This window comes from Phycodurus eques, chromosome 8 (assembly GCF_024500275.1).
Source record: "Phycodurus eques isolate BA_2022a chromosome 8, UOR_Pequ_1.1, whole genome shotgun sequence".
In the NCBI taxonomy this organism is placed as follows: domain Eukaryota; kingdom Metazoa; phylum Chordata; class Actinopteri; order Syngnathiformes; family Syngnathidae; genus Phycodurus; species Phycodurus eques.
Genome location: NC_084532.1, coordinates 10,882,049 through 10,897,824, shown reverse-complemented (window position 1 = coordinate 10,897,824; position 15,776 = coordinate 10,882,049). Strand labels below are relative to the sequence as shown.

At 41.9% G+C, this 15,776-nt stretch overlaps 1 protein-coding gene across 1 annotated transcript; it reads right to left on the bottom strand.

Moving 5' to 3' along the window:
• Positions 1 to 6,018: 6,018 nt before the first annotated feature.
• LOC133406748 (vitellogenin-2-like) lies at positions 6,019 to 15,026 on the bottom strand. Its single transcript, XM_061684615.1, has 34 exons — positions 14,987 to 15,026; positions 14,826 to 14,846; positions 14,594 to 14,745; positions 14,245 to 14,496; positions 14,004 to 14,165; positions 13,777 to 13,925; positions 13,556 to 13,706; positions 13,321 to 13,478; positions 13,076 to 13,241; positions 12,861 to 12,986; positions 12,553 to 12,771; positions 12,242 to 12,459; positions 12,052 to 12,149; positions 11,848 to 11,972; positions 11,589 to 11,690; positions 11,362 to 11,481; positions 11,071 to 11,257; positions 10,902 to 10,995; positions 10,608 to 10,793; positions 10,377 to 10,524; positions 10,094 to 10,298; positions 9,606 to 10,015; positions 9,488 to 9,532; positions 9,333 to 9,401; positions 9,044 to 9,250; positions 8,822 to 8,964; positions 8,601 to 8,739; positions 8,390 to 8,519; positions 7,781 to 7,964; positions 7,603 to 7,697; positions 7,423 to 7,517; positions 7,184 to 7,349; positions 6,210 to 6,371; positions 6,019 to 6,131 (listed from the first exon to the last, which is right to left on the bottom strand). Exons 1-34 carry the CDS (start codon positions 15,024 to 15,026, stop codon positions 6,019 to 6,021), a joined length of 5,037 nt encoding a protein of 1,678 aa, XP_061540599.1.
• Positions 15,027 to 15,776: the final 750 nt, after the last annotated feature.

Sequence of the window (15,776 nt, the reverse complement as noted above, 5' to 3'; positions counted from 1 at the left end):
ATATGGGGGGAAAAAAAATAATAATACAAACAACACACTTCTTGTAGTCTTTTGCCACTTTCTTGTTTCATTTATAGATAAAAGATACACATTCAACAATTAAGATTTCACTTTATTTTTTATTTTTATAGATTTGTCATTTATTCAAACCAAGAATACAATTCAATACAAGACCAAACTGCATCTTGAACAGGGGCCATTTATTACAGAGGAATTCGAAAATTTGCAAATAACATTTGGATTTGTTGGATGGTATGATGAGTGTGTTTGTTTTACATAACAGAATTAGAATAGAATAAATAGAAATAGAATTAGGGGGGCTCATTTTTTTGATTGAACCAAATATAGTATAGTTACACTGTTGAGGCTTTATTAATTCATTGTAAAACATTATAATGGTATTTCTTGCAATTCTGTCACGTCTGTGTCACATTGTTTGAATTTGGTTTCAAAGTTCACACCAAAAGGGCACAATGACTATGGATGTTTGCTAACTTTATTTGATGTGGTCAGTGTGACCATGAATGACATGACATTTTAACAATTGTCAAAGTAGTCTACAAGATAGACTATTTGATAAAAATGAGTAAAAATTTGAGTAAAATGGACCAACCGAATCGCTCTGATTCTTTTTCCTCATATGGCCACGTTTGCTACGAGGCAGCAATCATTGGGTGAAGTCATTTGTGGTCTCATTAAATCTGCTTGACAGCTTGGGGAAGAGCATAGGGAGAAAGGATAGGGAGATTAAGCGGGAACAGAAAGGTAGACAAACACAAACAAAGGCAATATGTCTGTGTAGGTCATGGTAATCCGCAAAGGTTGAACTGAACCAACTGAACAAGAGGAGGCCAGTTGTCCCGATTCAACCTTTGAAGAACACACAATGACAGTTTCTCAAAAACAGGCTGCACTACACAGTATCAATCATGAGACGAATGTATTTGTAATAATGCAACACATCAAATGCAGTTTTAAAAGTGGCTGTTTAAATTCCACTGGATAGCTGTAGCTGTTTATATATATAGCTGTTTAAATTCCACTGGAAGTTGTGTTTGTACAGCGCTAGTATTTTTTATTCAAGGCACACTGATAGGACGTTCACGTGCCAGATACACTTGATTCCAGACAAATTCCTTGTGTGTCTTGTAACATACTTGGCCAATAAAGCTGATTCTGATTTCTTTCCTGATATGCTCTGCGTGCAAACCCTAATAATCATGTGAATGCAGGAAGCATTCACATTTGTGTTTTTCTACATCAAAATTCTTCATTATTTTAATTTGTCCATAATATTACGAAGGACAGTCAAAAGGCATTGAGCCCAATTTAATTTAGCCGACTAATAATTGAATTTTTTTCCCTGAATTTTTCAGTTTGTACTTTAAATTCTTGTTTGAAGCTTTATTTAACAAACGTTTTATTTAAGCTTGTCCTCTTCCTGTCAGCCATTTTGGAAATGACATCCAGTGTTGGGAAAGTTTTCTACATGAACTACTTCAACGGTCAATTCACCGTTCCAAAAATGAACTACTTCATTTCGTAGTCCATGCTTCAAACTTGTACTAAACTCACCGTTCCGAAAGTGAACTAGTTGATAGTTAGTTTTTTTCCAAGATGATGCTGATGGGCTATTAAACCTCAAAATACTGGCATTTCATTACCCCGTTGGTGCCACCCATTCAGGCCACACTACAGTAGTAGTAGTAGCCAGCTGCAGCTTTCACCCTACAATCTCAAAAACAAAAACTTGTTGATTGAATGGTCTTTTTTACAATTAGTAATTTAAAAAAAAAACAGCTTTTTTCCTTTAATGTGCAAAAAAGACCAAAAAAAAAAAAAAACGCTACACACAGTATGACAGGAACGATGATGAAAGGACTGCATCTCTCGCGGTTCTGGCTGATGTAATAAACAAAATATTTTATTTTATCTATTCTTATAATAAAAAAACTAAAATTTCATATTATGACAGTGTGATTGTACAGTGTTTTAACTAAAGCATTCTGAAACAAATAATAATTTTCCTCGTAATCAATTTTTACAATTATGTCCCAAAGAACACAACTTCTTTTCCTTTCGGCTTCTCCCTTTAGGGGTCGCCACAGCGCGTCATCCTTTTCCATGTAAGCCGATCTCCTTCCTGCATCCTCCTCTCGAACACCAACTGCCCTCATGTCTTCCCTCACGACATCCATCAACCTTCTCTTTGGTCTTCCTCTAGCTCTCTTGCCTGGCAGCTCCATCCTCATCATCCTTCTACCAATACACTCACTATCTCTCCTCTGGATGTGTCCAAGCCATCGGAGTCTGCTCTCTCTAACTTTGTCTCCAAAACATTTGTAATTTTATCCAACCTGGTCACTCCGAGAGCGAACCTCAACATCTTCATTTCTGCCACCTCCAACTCTGCTTCCTGTTGTCTCTTCAGTGCCACTGTCTCTAATCTGTACATCATGGCCTGGCCTCACCACTGTTTTATAAAACTTTGCCCTTCATCCTAGCAGAGACTCTTCTGTCACATAACACACCTGACACCTTCCTCCACCCGTTCCAACCAGCTTGGACCCGTTTCTTCACTTCCTGTCCACACTCACCATTGCTCTGGACGGTTGACCCCAAGTATTTAAAGTCCTCCACCCTTGCTATCTCTTCTCCCTGTACCCTCACTCTTCCCCCTCCACCCCTCTCATTCATGCACATATATTCTGTCTTACTTCGGCTAATCTTCATTCTTCTGCTTTCCAGTGGATGCCTCCATCTTTCTAACTGTTTCTCCACCTGCTACCTACTTTCACTGCAGATCACAATGTCATCTGCAAACATCATGGTCCACGGGGATTCCGATCTAACCTCATCTGTCAGCCTATCCATCACCACTGCAAAAAGGAAGGGGCTCAGGGCTGATGCCTGATGCAGTCCCACATCCACCTTAAATTCGTCTGTCACACCTACAGCACACCTCACCGCTGTTCTGCTGCCCTCGTAAATGTCCTGTAATATTCGAACATACTTCTCTGCCACTCCAGACGTCTACATGCAGTACCACAGTTCCTCTCTGGGTCCTCTGTCATAGGCTTTCTCTAGATCTGCAAAGACACAATGGAGCTCCTTCTGACCTTCTCTGTACTTTTCCATCAACATTCTCAAGGCAAATATGCATCTGTGGTACTCTTTCTAGGCATGAAACCATACTGTTGCTCGTAAATATTCACTTCTGTCCTGAGTCTAGCCTCCACTACTCTTTCCCATAACTTGATTGTGTGGCTCATTAACTTTATTCCTCTATAGTTCCCACAGCTCTGTACATCACCCTTGTTCTTAAATATGGGCACCAGCACACGTTTCCTCCATTCCTCAGGCATCTTCTCACGCGCTACAATTCTATTGAACAAGCTGGTCAAAAACTCCACAGCCAGCTCTCCTAGATGCTTCCATACCTCCACAGGAATGTCATCAGGACCAACTGCCTTTCCATTTTGCATCCTCTTTAATGCCTTTCTAACTTCCCCCTTACTAATTATTGCCACTTCCTGGTCCACCACACTTGCCTCTTCTACTCTCCCTTCTCTCTCATTTTCCTCATTCATCAACTCCTCGAAGTATTCTTTCCATCTAGCTAGCAAACTACTGGCACCAGTCAACATATTTCAATCTCTATCCTTAATCACCCTAACCTGCTGCACATCCTTCCCATCTCCATCCCTCTGTCTGGCCAACCTGTATAGATCCTTTTCTCCTTTTTTAGTGTCCAACCTGCCATACATGTCATTGTATGCCTCTTGTTTGGCCTTTGCCACCTCTACCTTTGCCCTGTGTTGCATCTCAATGTATTCCTTTCGCCTCTCCTCGGTCCTTTCAGTGTCCCACTTCTTCTTAGCTAACCTTTTTCCTTGTATGATTTCCTGGACTGTGAGGTTCCACCACCAAGTCTCCATCTCTCCTTTCCTGCCATAAAATACACCAAGTACTCTCCTGCCTAACTCTCTTATCACCTTGGCTGCAGTGGTCCAGTGTTGTGGAAGCTCCTCCTGTCCACCGAGAGCCTGTCTCACCTCTTCCCGAAAAGCCGCAAAACATTCTTCCTTTCTCAGCTTCCACCACATGGTTCTCTGCTCTGCCTTTGTCTTCCTAACCTTCCTCCCCACCACCAGAGTCATCTTACACACCACCATCCTATGCTGTCTAGCCACACTCTCCCCTACCACAACCTTACAGTCGGTAACCTCCTTCAGATTACATCATCTGCACAAGATGTAATCCACCTGCGTGCTTCTACCTCCGCTCTTGTAGGTCACCCTATGTTCCTCCCTCTTCTGGAAAAAAGTGTTCACTACAGCCATTTGCATCCTTGTTGCAAAGTCTACCACCATCTGTCCCTCCAAGTTCCTTTCCTGGATGCCGTACTTACCCATCACTTCTTCATCACCCCTATTACCTTCACCACCATGTCCATTACAATCTGCACCAATTATGACTCTCTCTCTGTCTGGGATGCTCAGAACTACTTCGTCTAGCTCCTTCCAGAATTTCCCTTTCACCTCTAGGTCAGGTAATTTGCCATTATTGTCAGTATGTAGCTACTGTTTGTGCACACCACCACACACCAAAATCACATTTCAAATGACATTTCTACTGACTAATTTCTTAGTGACTGTTTCAGATCACACTGCCCCCTGTTTCAAACCACATCGCCGCATGTTTCAAATGATCAGACATCACTTGTTTCAAATCTGTAATAGTCATGTGTTTAAAATCACATTATACCGTTTCTAATTGGAATTGTACATCACTTCTTCCAAATCACACCCTCTCTCTAAGTAGCTGTTGTTCATCACACCATCATCTATATTAAATCATGCTTATCACGGTTTTAAATTACTCTGCACGTTTCAAATCGCACCCCCTGTTGATTCAAGTCACCACGCCACAATTCTAATCTTTTTAAATCAAGTAGATTTAAATAATATTCACCTGTTTCCAGCTACACCCGTGTGTGTTTGAAAGTGCATTTTCTCCCACACATGACCTATTTCAAATCCAAATTATAATTGATTGGTTTTCAAATTAGTTGAACTGTCACCTATTTCATAATCGCACCGCTGCATAGTTATTAATCACATCACAAAACAATGACTCACCTCTATTTTTTTCCCCTTTTCTGGGACAGCATATTTGAAGAGGGGATGAATAATCAAGTGCAATGCTGTTTCATATTATTACTTGTTATTACTTCAGGTCTTGCAGGTTAGTTACACTGGTATGTAGCCCAAACAAGAACAGTACTCTGAATCAAGACGTTGGCCTGTGATTCAAGACCAACGCAAAGGCCAAAAGAATTTGCACAACAACATTGCATAGATCATTTTCTTTATTATGTGTGTTACAGAAGAGAGAGTGATAGAAAACATTGAGCCCTTACAAAAAGTAATATATGATGAATTTGAGCAAAGAAAAAAAAGTAGTACATTTGAAAACTGACAAATGACAACAAACAGTAATTTAATCCCCAACATACAGTATGTGGATAGGGGCACTATGGCTAACTGGTTAGCATGTGTGTCTCCCAGTTCTGAGTTCAAACCTCATGTGTGGGCCTTCCTGTGTGGAGTTCACACATGGTCCTTGTGCTTGCGTGGATTTTCTCAAGGGCTTCCTCACACATTCCAACAACATGCATGTTAGGTTTATTGAAGACTCTAAATTGTCCATTGGTATCAATGTGAGTGTGAATGGCTCTTTGTCTATACTGTATCCGTCCTGAGATTGACTTGCAACCCGTCCAGGGTGTACTTTTCCTCTCACCCAATTGGGTGCAAGTGCTATAGAAAATGGATGGCTGGATATGTGGATTGAACAACCTCATTGACCAAATGAATGACATTTGTTTTGTTAATGGACAGCACACCACATAAATTCCACATGTCACACAGGTCTGCGGTTTAAGTTTACATTTTATTGTGTTTGGGAGTAATGTTATGAATGGAAATAAATGTTGTTGAGTTGACGGTTTTATCATCAAGCACACTGAGCAGTGCAACGGCAGGCTAGGTGGGCTTCGGTCTTTTCCCTCAGGTCCACACTCTTCTCAAAGATGCTGCTCATACCCTCAGAACGGTTTAGACTAGTATCTGCACAGTACACAGGAATTCAGCAGCGAAGGCGATTAACTATAGAACACCATCTTATGAACCTTTTTGTAGACTCACCAGCAGGCAAGCAGTGGAAACCAACTGAGACGGTGGTGGTTCTCAGCGCCAGGCAGCCAGGCAGGCAGCGCAGCACCGGCTCGACAGAGAAGCATTTGGACTCTTGACCGTGTAGTATAATCTGCTTCTCCAGCTTCACAGAGTCAAGCTTCATGTAACATTCTGGAAGAGGTTTCAAACAGAATTGTTTATAGGCACATAGCGTATTAAAAAGAAATACTGTACCCTTAAGGATTGGCTCAAGGATTGTTTGATTTTATTACCTTTTCATCTTAAGGATTTTAACAAACATCGGTTATCGTCATTTGTATGAAATAAATTAAATAAAAAATAAAAAAATTCGACCCTTCAAATTTTTATTTTTTTTTGCGCAATGCACAGGTTGGAGAACAACCTCAAAAACAAAATTTTGATATATACTCAGTACCATGGTCAGCAGAGGCTAGGGCCACTTCTTAAATTCAGAATTGAATCATTAATTTGCTCCATTAAAGTGCAAGTGAGCTATTAAATGCCTCTTTCGGGAACTAAATATATTACTGTACATGAAATTGTTTCCTTGTTCAAAAAAATAATGAATTACGTAAACTGGTGCAAACAAAATGTTAAAAAATAAATAAATATAAATTCAAGTCTTGAGTCAAGAATGAACCCCATTTTACCAAAAGTGTATGAATCAATACAGTTAATAACAAGGAATTTAAAAAATGTAGTTTTCATAGGTTTCTGTAGGCAAAGTGGCTAAGATAGAGCCAAAAGTAAAAAAAATTATGTAAAGAGTATAGTACTGATATATTTAAAAAAACGATGTTGGAAACGATAAAATCAGACAAAAAAGCCCACCTTTGGGAAGTTTAATTAAATTTGCATTAACACAGATAAAATGGTACAAAAAAAAAGGAAACCAAGTGGACACAAAATGGTTAGCACAAAGCTCTGAAGTATAATGGATAAGTGGAAGGTAGTGGTTTTACCTGTGGCGTCCCGGCAGCTCTCGGCGGGCAGAACCCAGGAATGACCATAGCTGACTGCGTTCTTGGTCAAACGTGTATTGGGCATGCGTAACTCCTGTCTGACCTCCCCATCGGCCTTTCCGCAGAGTCCTGAGGTCTGTCCTCTCATCCAGTCCACAACTTTAACCTTGACGAATAAATAGTGTTAGCAGGCTCGGTGTACCGTACGTTATCGCAGCACTCGACTTTGAATTGACTACCTTTTGGATGTCTTTGTCAAAGTACACTTCTTGAAGACCGTGTCTGAGAGCGTGGAGAGCGATGCCCTGACCGCTCTGTCTGATCTGAATGTCGGCTGAAACAAATACACCAACAAAGTGTTCACCGAGTGTTGACTAACAACACCTGAAGGATGACTTCAAGATTAGGAAAAAGCAAACCTGTTGGATGACGGTATGGCAGATCACTGACAGGGATTTCTACATTATTAACCTTCACCATGGCAACATGGCCCTTCTGATACATGTCAACATCACTGATGAAAAACAAATCAGACATATGAATAATGTTCATTTCTTGACTTTCCGTTTGCATTTTTGGTTTTGAACACTCCCTTACATGTCTGCAATCTTCACAGTGAGCATGTTTTGTTCATGTTGTTGGTCTCGCTTCAGCAGAACAATGAATTTAGCGTTACTGGTGCCGTCCTGAGCCAAAACCTGGAGGCAAGAGTGAGGCATCTCTGCCTTGACCTTCCTGTTGTTGAATGTGATCACCGTGTCCTTGATTACACTGCACTCAGCTGGGTGAAGTAAGCAAAATCAATCATTATGTTAGATATTTAATAACGAGTTTTGGCTCAACTCACACTTTAGCGTTGAGGGCTATCAAACTGTGTCTGTCCAATAATTAAAAATCATCAGTCTGGGGCCAAATGCAAAATTTGTATATGAGAAAGCCTACATGTGTTTGCATTTCATTTCAACTCTTTTGTTTGTATGACTAACTTTTTCCCAAAATGGTTTACTATCATCATTACATTCATCGTCATTAGTTGGTCCGATATACATTTTGTTTTTTATTATTCGTTTATACTGTGTATATAATTTCCTTTCTTTGTAGATTGGCTGATAATGAATCACAGGGTTTGTGAGGCATGTGGCACCCGATTCAATTTAAGTTGGAAATTGTTAACTTAGCCATCTAAAGTGAAAAGGTTGTTTTTACCTGCATGAGCCTTGCTGACCATGTAGGCGATGGTGTCAACCCAGCTGTCCTGGTACGCCCGCAGCTCTGATGCAGTGTCTCCAATGGGCAGAGAAATAGGGAGAGACATGGCTTTTTTGAAGATGGTCCTCTGTAAATGATAGGTTGTTTATATGGAATCAGAGTGAGAGATATTTCATGCACTGATAAAGCAGGATCAAAAAGAGTTTACACTGGGTGTCTTGAGGACAACATTCAGGCTTTGTTCTGATGCAGCTGCCACTGTCAGTTTGATCTGATTGTGAACATTCTTGGCCTTTGCCAGGCTCATTCCAGCCTGCAGAGCGAATCTTGAAATGTACTCAGACAACCTGGACATTATAATACAAAATCACCATGTGACCCGATGATAAATTAAAATATGTGACATGTGCACCAGACTGTGACTCTTACTCCTCTCCGTAGTACTTCATGTTGCGTGGAAGTTTTTCCCAAGTTAGCTTCAAACGGACTGCTGGCTCTTGACCAACAATACCGGTTTCAGCTGAGATCTCAGTCACATATTGTTTGCAGTAAATACCCCAGGCAATCTTGGCCTAAAAACGTTATAGTTACAGCACATCAGCTGGCCCTGGCTCAAGTCATGTGAGAATATATCAAATGTTGTACTGTTACCATCAACTTGTGGTCGCTCAGTCTCACACCATCAGCACAGATTCTCCAGTTGTTGTTCTTGGCCAGGTTGGCAAAAAGCAACTGCAGTCTGGAAGTCTCTTTGTCAAAGTAAGCTGCAATTTGGTAGCCTTGTACCTTGTGGTCAGCACTCACGGCACGGATGAGGATGGTCACAGTTGGGTTGACAGCATTAGTGAGGTATTTAGCCTGAAAAAAACCCACAAAGACTTGTTTTAAGAAAGCTTTTTTCCAACTGAATGAATGTGATTAGTATTGGTATGCGACTCACCTTATCGTAGATGGCATTAAAACTGCGGGCACTGCTTTGGCTGTTGCGGCGACTTGCAGAGAGTGCATGCTGCAAACAAGATAAATGTACATTCAATTAGCTTATGCAAAGCACTTGAAATGGTGCATCTCTTTGTTGTGAGCAACAGGAAATACCTGGTGGATGTGGTGCTTGGTAAAATTCATTTCATACAGTTCTTGCTGCAATAGTAAGATATAATTGTTATTTTTCTTTATAGAGTTGATGTGGGGCTTTCAATAGTTTGTCTCTCACCTTTGACTGAGAGCTGGACAAAGAGCTAGTGCTTCGGCTGCTGGAGGATTTGCTTGAAAGAAGGCTCGAGCTGCTGCGGGAGGATCTGCTGGAGGACTTTTGTAACTTGGACGCCTTCACAATTGGGTCGAGAATGTCAGCCATCTTGCTTATTTTGTGAGAGGAACCCTTGGATGAGGTAGAAACGTCTGAGCTGCTGGAGCGAGAGCTAACAGCATGGGACCTGCTGGAGCGGGAGGAAGTGCGGTTCTTCAGACCAGGGACAAGGATCTTCTTCAGTTTCATTAGGACATTCTTGTCCTCAAGAATCCCCTCATCTTGACTCAGGTCAATTACTTTGATAATCTTTTCTGCTGCTTTCTCTCCAACCTGAATCTCAATTTCAATCTTCTCAATGACCGGTCCAGCAGCTTAGAGCCAAAGACAGAAATCGACTTTTTAGTAACCAAAGTACAATTTATACTAGTAACCTTGTGCATTCCACTTGCCTGGTGTAACCTCAATAAAAGCTGAATGTTTTCCAATGACGGCATACAGTGGAACGTCTCGAATGAAGGCCGCATTGCGAGATTCAATCATAGTGCATGCCTTGATTCCAAAGGTTTCAATTTCTCCACACAGCCTTTTCTCAAAGTCCTTGATGAGTTTGCTCATTTTGCTTTGTTGGTCAGAGACAAGCTCAGATGACCCTGACTGTAAAAGCATAACAGAAAGAACAATATTACTTTGCAGAAAGGTGGTTAAACACAGTAGACAGGGACTCAAACTCACCATGTCATCAGTCAGAGAGGATCCCATCCTGGAGGACCTGGATGAGCTCTTCTTTGAGGACTGTGGTGTCAAGTCGGCCGGAATCATCGGTGTTATCTTAGCACCAGCAAGATCTTCAACATTTCGTGCAACGGCAAAAGTTTCAACACTGTTTGGATGCAACAAAATGAGAACATCAGGAATGCCAAACATAATTGGTGTCAGTTGAATATACTAGAACATTTTTCATACAGTGCAGATGCAATCTTATTGACGCCCTGGACAGGCAGGAGCTCAAACTTGAAGTTTCCTTTGATCATGTCAAGTCTTGCTTCGATCCATGCTGGGAGAATAGTGTAAATTCTGGCTCTTGAGACCACAGCAGCCTGGGCCAATGCAGTATTCACACCCATCACTGCATAGGTATACAAGGAAACACTGCAAGACACAGAAATGTTAAAATTAGTGTTGTGGGGTGGGGTTGTTTCTTTTTAATGCATTTTTTTGTAGATCATTTAAGAGGTTATTTCAAGTGTATCAGTTTACCTCGGAGAAAATGCAGCCCTCATGCTGATGTCTGATTTAAGAAGCTGGGACGGGTGGAATTTCTGAGCTATAGGTGGTGACACAATGGCTTGGACTACGGAAAAGGGACAAGGTTAAAGGTTAAATTCATTTTTCACGTCAGTGATATTTAAGCAGATGTCCACCTCACGTTCAATGGCTGTATTCAATACAGAAGAAGTATAGAAACTGAGTTCCATAGGCAGACCGACAGCAGTGGGCAGGATGCGACGAACCTCAGCAACTAACATTGGCTCAGCGAAATTAAATTTTGTACCAGCCAGCACCGCATCTAAAGCCTTCCTTCCATAAGTCTGAACTTCTGGTCCAGTGACAAGCTGTTGACAAAGTAAGAGACATAGACTTTAGGCTTTGTTTAATGACCAATAACCTATTATTGGGTCCTCACATGACACGTGAGGCAATGTTAGAAGACACATACCGCCATTAACTGATCAACCAATCCTTTGTTGACACTGACAAAGGCAATCTCCTGTCCGAAAAGTTTCACATGTGCCGAGGCTAGGGGCTGGCTTGAAGGCTGGGCCCTCCATTCAGAAAGCTGGGATTGTGATGCAGAGAGACACATGAACAATATTATGGTTTCTGTGAGGACCATATGCCACAAAAAGAAATACTACTATTACACAACAGACCACATAAACTTACAGCCTTGAGAACTTTTCTCATCTTGGTGATCCTATCTGTGTTGGTAGGAAGATCTTGGACTTTCAAAAGGGCTTCCTGGATTCCCTCAGTTCTCACTCCGATCTGAAACGGTATTACACTGTTGAGTATTCTTGATGGAAAAACAACAACCATGATTGTTAAAATAGTATAACGGTCCATTATACGCCATCCTCGCATCCATCATTGTGGAATAGCTTCAAAGCCAGCTTCTTATCATGAGCCATTGCTGTCATTATACCTCAATGACGTCAGCATAAGCTCCTGCCAAATAGGTGCGCGCTTTGGCCATGATGGTTCTTGGCAAAACAGTTGCAGCGTCATTCACATAGAAGGCACTGGCAGCAGCACCCACCATCCAGGGGCCTGCAAAAACAGGGTGGGGGTCATCAACCCACTGACTTGGAAAAGCGCTGCGTATATTAATACTCTGCCAAGGCCTTACTGTAATAGCCATCAACAAGGAGCGCTCTGCTGTAGCGATAGCTGAGTCTGTTAAGTTTGGGGCTGAGGATATTCACAGCAACATTGCAGGCTGCAGCACTGCAAGAAGAACAACATTTTAAATAAATGAACTCTTGAGACTGACTTCTGAGAAAACCAAAGAGAAACTTGACAATTTTTAAGGTACTTACACAGGCGCAAAATCAGGAGTGGTGGACCTCGTCATTGCCTTCATGTAAGAGTAAACCAAGCTGGCAACCTGAAGATTTGGTTCTCGCAAGAGTGCGTCAGCAAGGGCAGCCACCAGACCCATGGGCAATTTGGTCTCAAACAGCACAATGGCAGCAACCATGCGGAGCTCTGGGTGAAGGGCTCTATCCATGAACAGCTGAACAGCGACCTCCTGGACCTAATTCACAAAAGCATAGAAAAAGTACTGCTGCTTGTAACAAATAACTCCCAAGCATTTTAGTTATTGAAAGGAATCAGCACAAAGTTTCACCATTTTTGGCTCTCTCTTGGCAATGTTCCTCAGGGCCAGAACACCTTCGATGTGAACTCGCAGTGGCAGAGTAGCAGCAGCACTGCCAAAGCTGGGCAGGACCTTCAAGATTGGCTTGAGGCTGCTAGGATGTCCTGCATTACCCAGAACTTTGAGAGTGACAATTATTTCGTTAATATCACCCTTGGCAACAGCCTGGGCAACCAATTCGTGGACAGGCTGTGGAGGCAAATAAAAATAAAATATTGCTGATGATACGACCACAACAGTTTCCGTTACAGCAAAGCAAAGGTACAAAGGCATCATACCCTGATGAGGTCCACTGGGCAAGTGGGGTTCTCTCCACAGTATTTCGAAACCAGACTGCCATAGCCTAGTGCAGCAATCTCGTTCAAAACTGGAGTTTCCATAACCTTTTGGTTCTCAGCGAACTCCTAGATTGAGGTTAATTCATTGCAACACATTACAACTCCTGATTTTCTTATGTCATAATTACCCAAGACGGCATGTAACATTGACTTGCCCTTAGGAGCTTGATGGCCTCCAAGTCAGCAGTCACCATGTGTATGGCTATCGTAAGAGACCGAGTCACTTCAGCAAGGGTCAGTTCACCAACGAGGAATTTTTCCTTGATGAACCGCATTGCAACGTGAGTGCCAATGGCAGGGACAGCATTACGAATCCATTCTCTGGAAGAGAGAAATATCATCTACAAGTCATTATTTGGGTCACAATTTGGGTATACTTTTAAATCCGGGTTCCAACTACCTATGAGTGGTACGTGATTTGAACTGTGACCAGAGGGACTCAATAGTCTCATATTTGGCCGAACGCAACAGCTGGATGAGCTCAATGAACTTGAGCGGTGCATCTTCATGGACTTTGGCCACATTGTTGTTCACCAAGTGGTTCAGAATCTCAACAATCTGTTAATCAAAAAGTGAAGTGAGTGGCTGCAGGGTAAATAGGATTTTGAGGTGAGGGGTAATATTTACTCAAGTACCTGAGCCTCAGCATTGGTAATTCTTAGGAGCTGGATGGGTGTCTGAAGCAGCTCACTGCCAAACTCATACCGCAGGTTTCCACGGTGGAGGTATTCAGCTTTAATAGGCTCCAATGGAGCTTTCTGGATCTCCAGAAATGTCAAGAATTGTCTAAAAACCGACACTCTTTATTGAACAAACTGCTCCTTTGTGAGACCCATTTTTCATTTTGAATACATACTTGGCCTCCATTTGGGCAGCACCGTTCATGATGTTAATGGGAGAGAACTGAATAAGCTCAGTCGAGGACGCCTGCAGGATCAGAGCACCTGTGGCTGATGGTTTCATGACATAGTTGAATGCTGCTGTTCCCTTTAGGGCACTGCCTCTCTACATGAACAAAAAAAAAAGATGTTATCGACATTAAATATCAGAGTGTGGGTGATAACTAACATAACTTGCACTTACCGCTCGACACTCAGCACATCTCTCTGTATAAGCCATGCCGATATCCTTCATAATTCTCTCCTGGCAGTGGTTCAGGTCTTTGGTCTTGGTCAACAGGACACGCTCAGCCTTTGCATCTTCAGTGATCAGGTAATGGGTCTTGCAAACGCCCTGTACGCCAGGCTATTCCACCACAATCAAAGAATACATGTGAGCTCAAGTAAGAGATTGTAGCAATTCTAATGAAAGTGGTTAGTCTTACCTCCTGAAGCTCATAGACGTTCACCGTCTTCTTGATGTTCATTTGGAAGATGTTGAGGATTCCCCTGACGATATTCAGCACAGAGGCAGAGACGCCAGCCGGTGCGAACACCTTGCCTACAACCCCATTAGCATACTCGAACTTCAGCGGTGTCAAGAGTTGATCTGAGAGGGCTGAGGTGAGCTTAGTGGCTGGGATGAAAGCATCTTTGGGCCAGATGCCACTATACTCAAAGAGCTCTGGCTCCAGCAGCTACAAGGGAAAGGGACCGAGTATTCATATAAACCTGTCTCATTACTTGAGTGTCCATATGAAAATGTACTTCTGCTGACATAAGTGTTAAGGCTACCTTCAGTACAAAGGTGTTGGCAGCCAAGGCACTGATCAGAACTTTGCTCCTTATTTTGAAGCCAGCCCGAGCCAGACCCTCCTCGGGAAGTCCACCCATAAGAATTGCTTCATATTTGTAGGTATATGTCTTTCCAACAGCAAACTCTGGATCTGCAATAAGACAATTTGATGCTTTCCAATTAGAGTATCAATCAAAAACATTTTCTTATTTTTAGTAAGGATTTACTGACCTAATTTGAGCTGGTGGCCAGCTGAATAGTGAGAATAGGAATAAAGAGTCATTTTACATTCAAAAGCAACCACAAATTGTAAAATAATGTTCATGGCATCTTAATGCAAAGTAGCTACTCTTAAAATTCTCACTTTGAAGATGAAATAGCAAAAGACATACCCACAAGGGCCACAGCCAAGGCTAGCACGAGCACCCTCATGGCAATGGATGTGACTGACCAATGTCAAATGCTACCTTATAAAGGCACGTTTAAGCTGTGTGCAAGCCCAAAAACAAGTATGATTAACCTGGGATCAATCTGTCAATTGTGTTATCTTGCTCCGGCCACAGAGGTTAGACAAACAAAACAAAGAAAGGATGTCATAAATGAAATGAGTCAACTCAACCTGACTCTTGCCTTTGGGCCAAATATACCACACATACAGTAATACCACATTTTGCTTTGAGAGGCTATGTTAAACTTGTTGCGCTTCAATGAATAGAGGGTTCAGCGTTGCACTATATGCAAATTACCTTTGTTTTATCATCAGGGTGACTTTGGAAGAAAACTTAGAGCACACCGAGCACACTGGTCCAAGTCTCCTCACTCATTTTTGCACTGGCGACATAAGCATTGACCTGATCACTGACCTTATAGCAACCTGCGCCCCATTTCAGATGACCATCCGTGGTTAAGGTAAAGGAGCGTAAATGGTCAAAATAAATTGTGTTATTAATCTGAGTTAATACATGATTAATGCAATAATTTATTGTGATTAATCTTGAGTTAACACTTAAATTTTGGCAGCCCTAATTATATTATATTAACCATCCATCCATTTTCTGTACCGCTTATCCTCACTAGGCTCGCGGGCGTGCTGGAGCCTATACCAGCTAACTCTGGGCAAGAGGGAGGGTACACCCTGAACAGCCAATCGCAGGGCACATATAAAAAACAACCCTTCGCACT

Bases quoted from the DNA above. Each gene is read 5' to 3' on its own strand.
- LOC133406748 (XM_061684615.1), bottom strand. From the start codon at position 15,026: ATGAGGGTGCTCGTGCTAGCCTTGGCTGTGGCCCTTGTGG. The intron at 14,497-14,593 runs GTAGCCTTAACA...TTTCCCTTGTAG, and splicing joins CCAACACCTTTGTACTGAAG to CTGCTGGAGCCAGAGCTCTT. The intron at 11,691-11,847 runs GTATAATGACAG...ATACCGTTTCAG, and splicing joins CTTATGCTGACGTCATTGAG to ATCGGAGTGAGAACTGAGGG.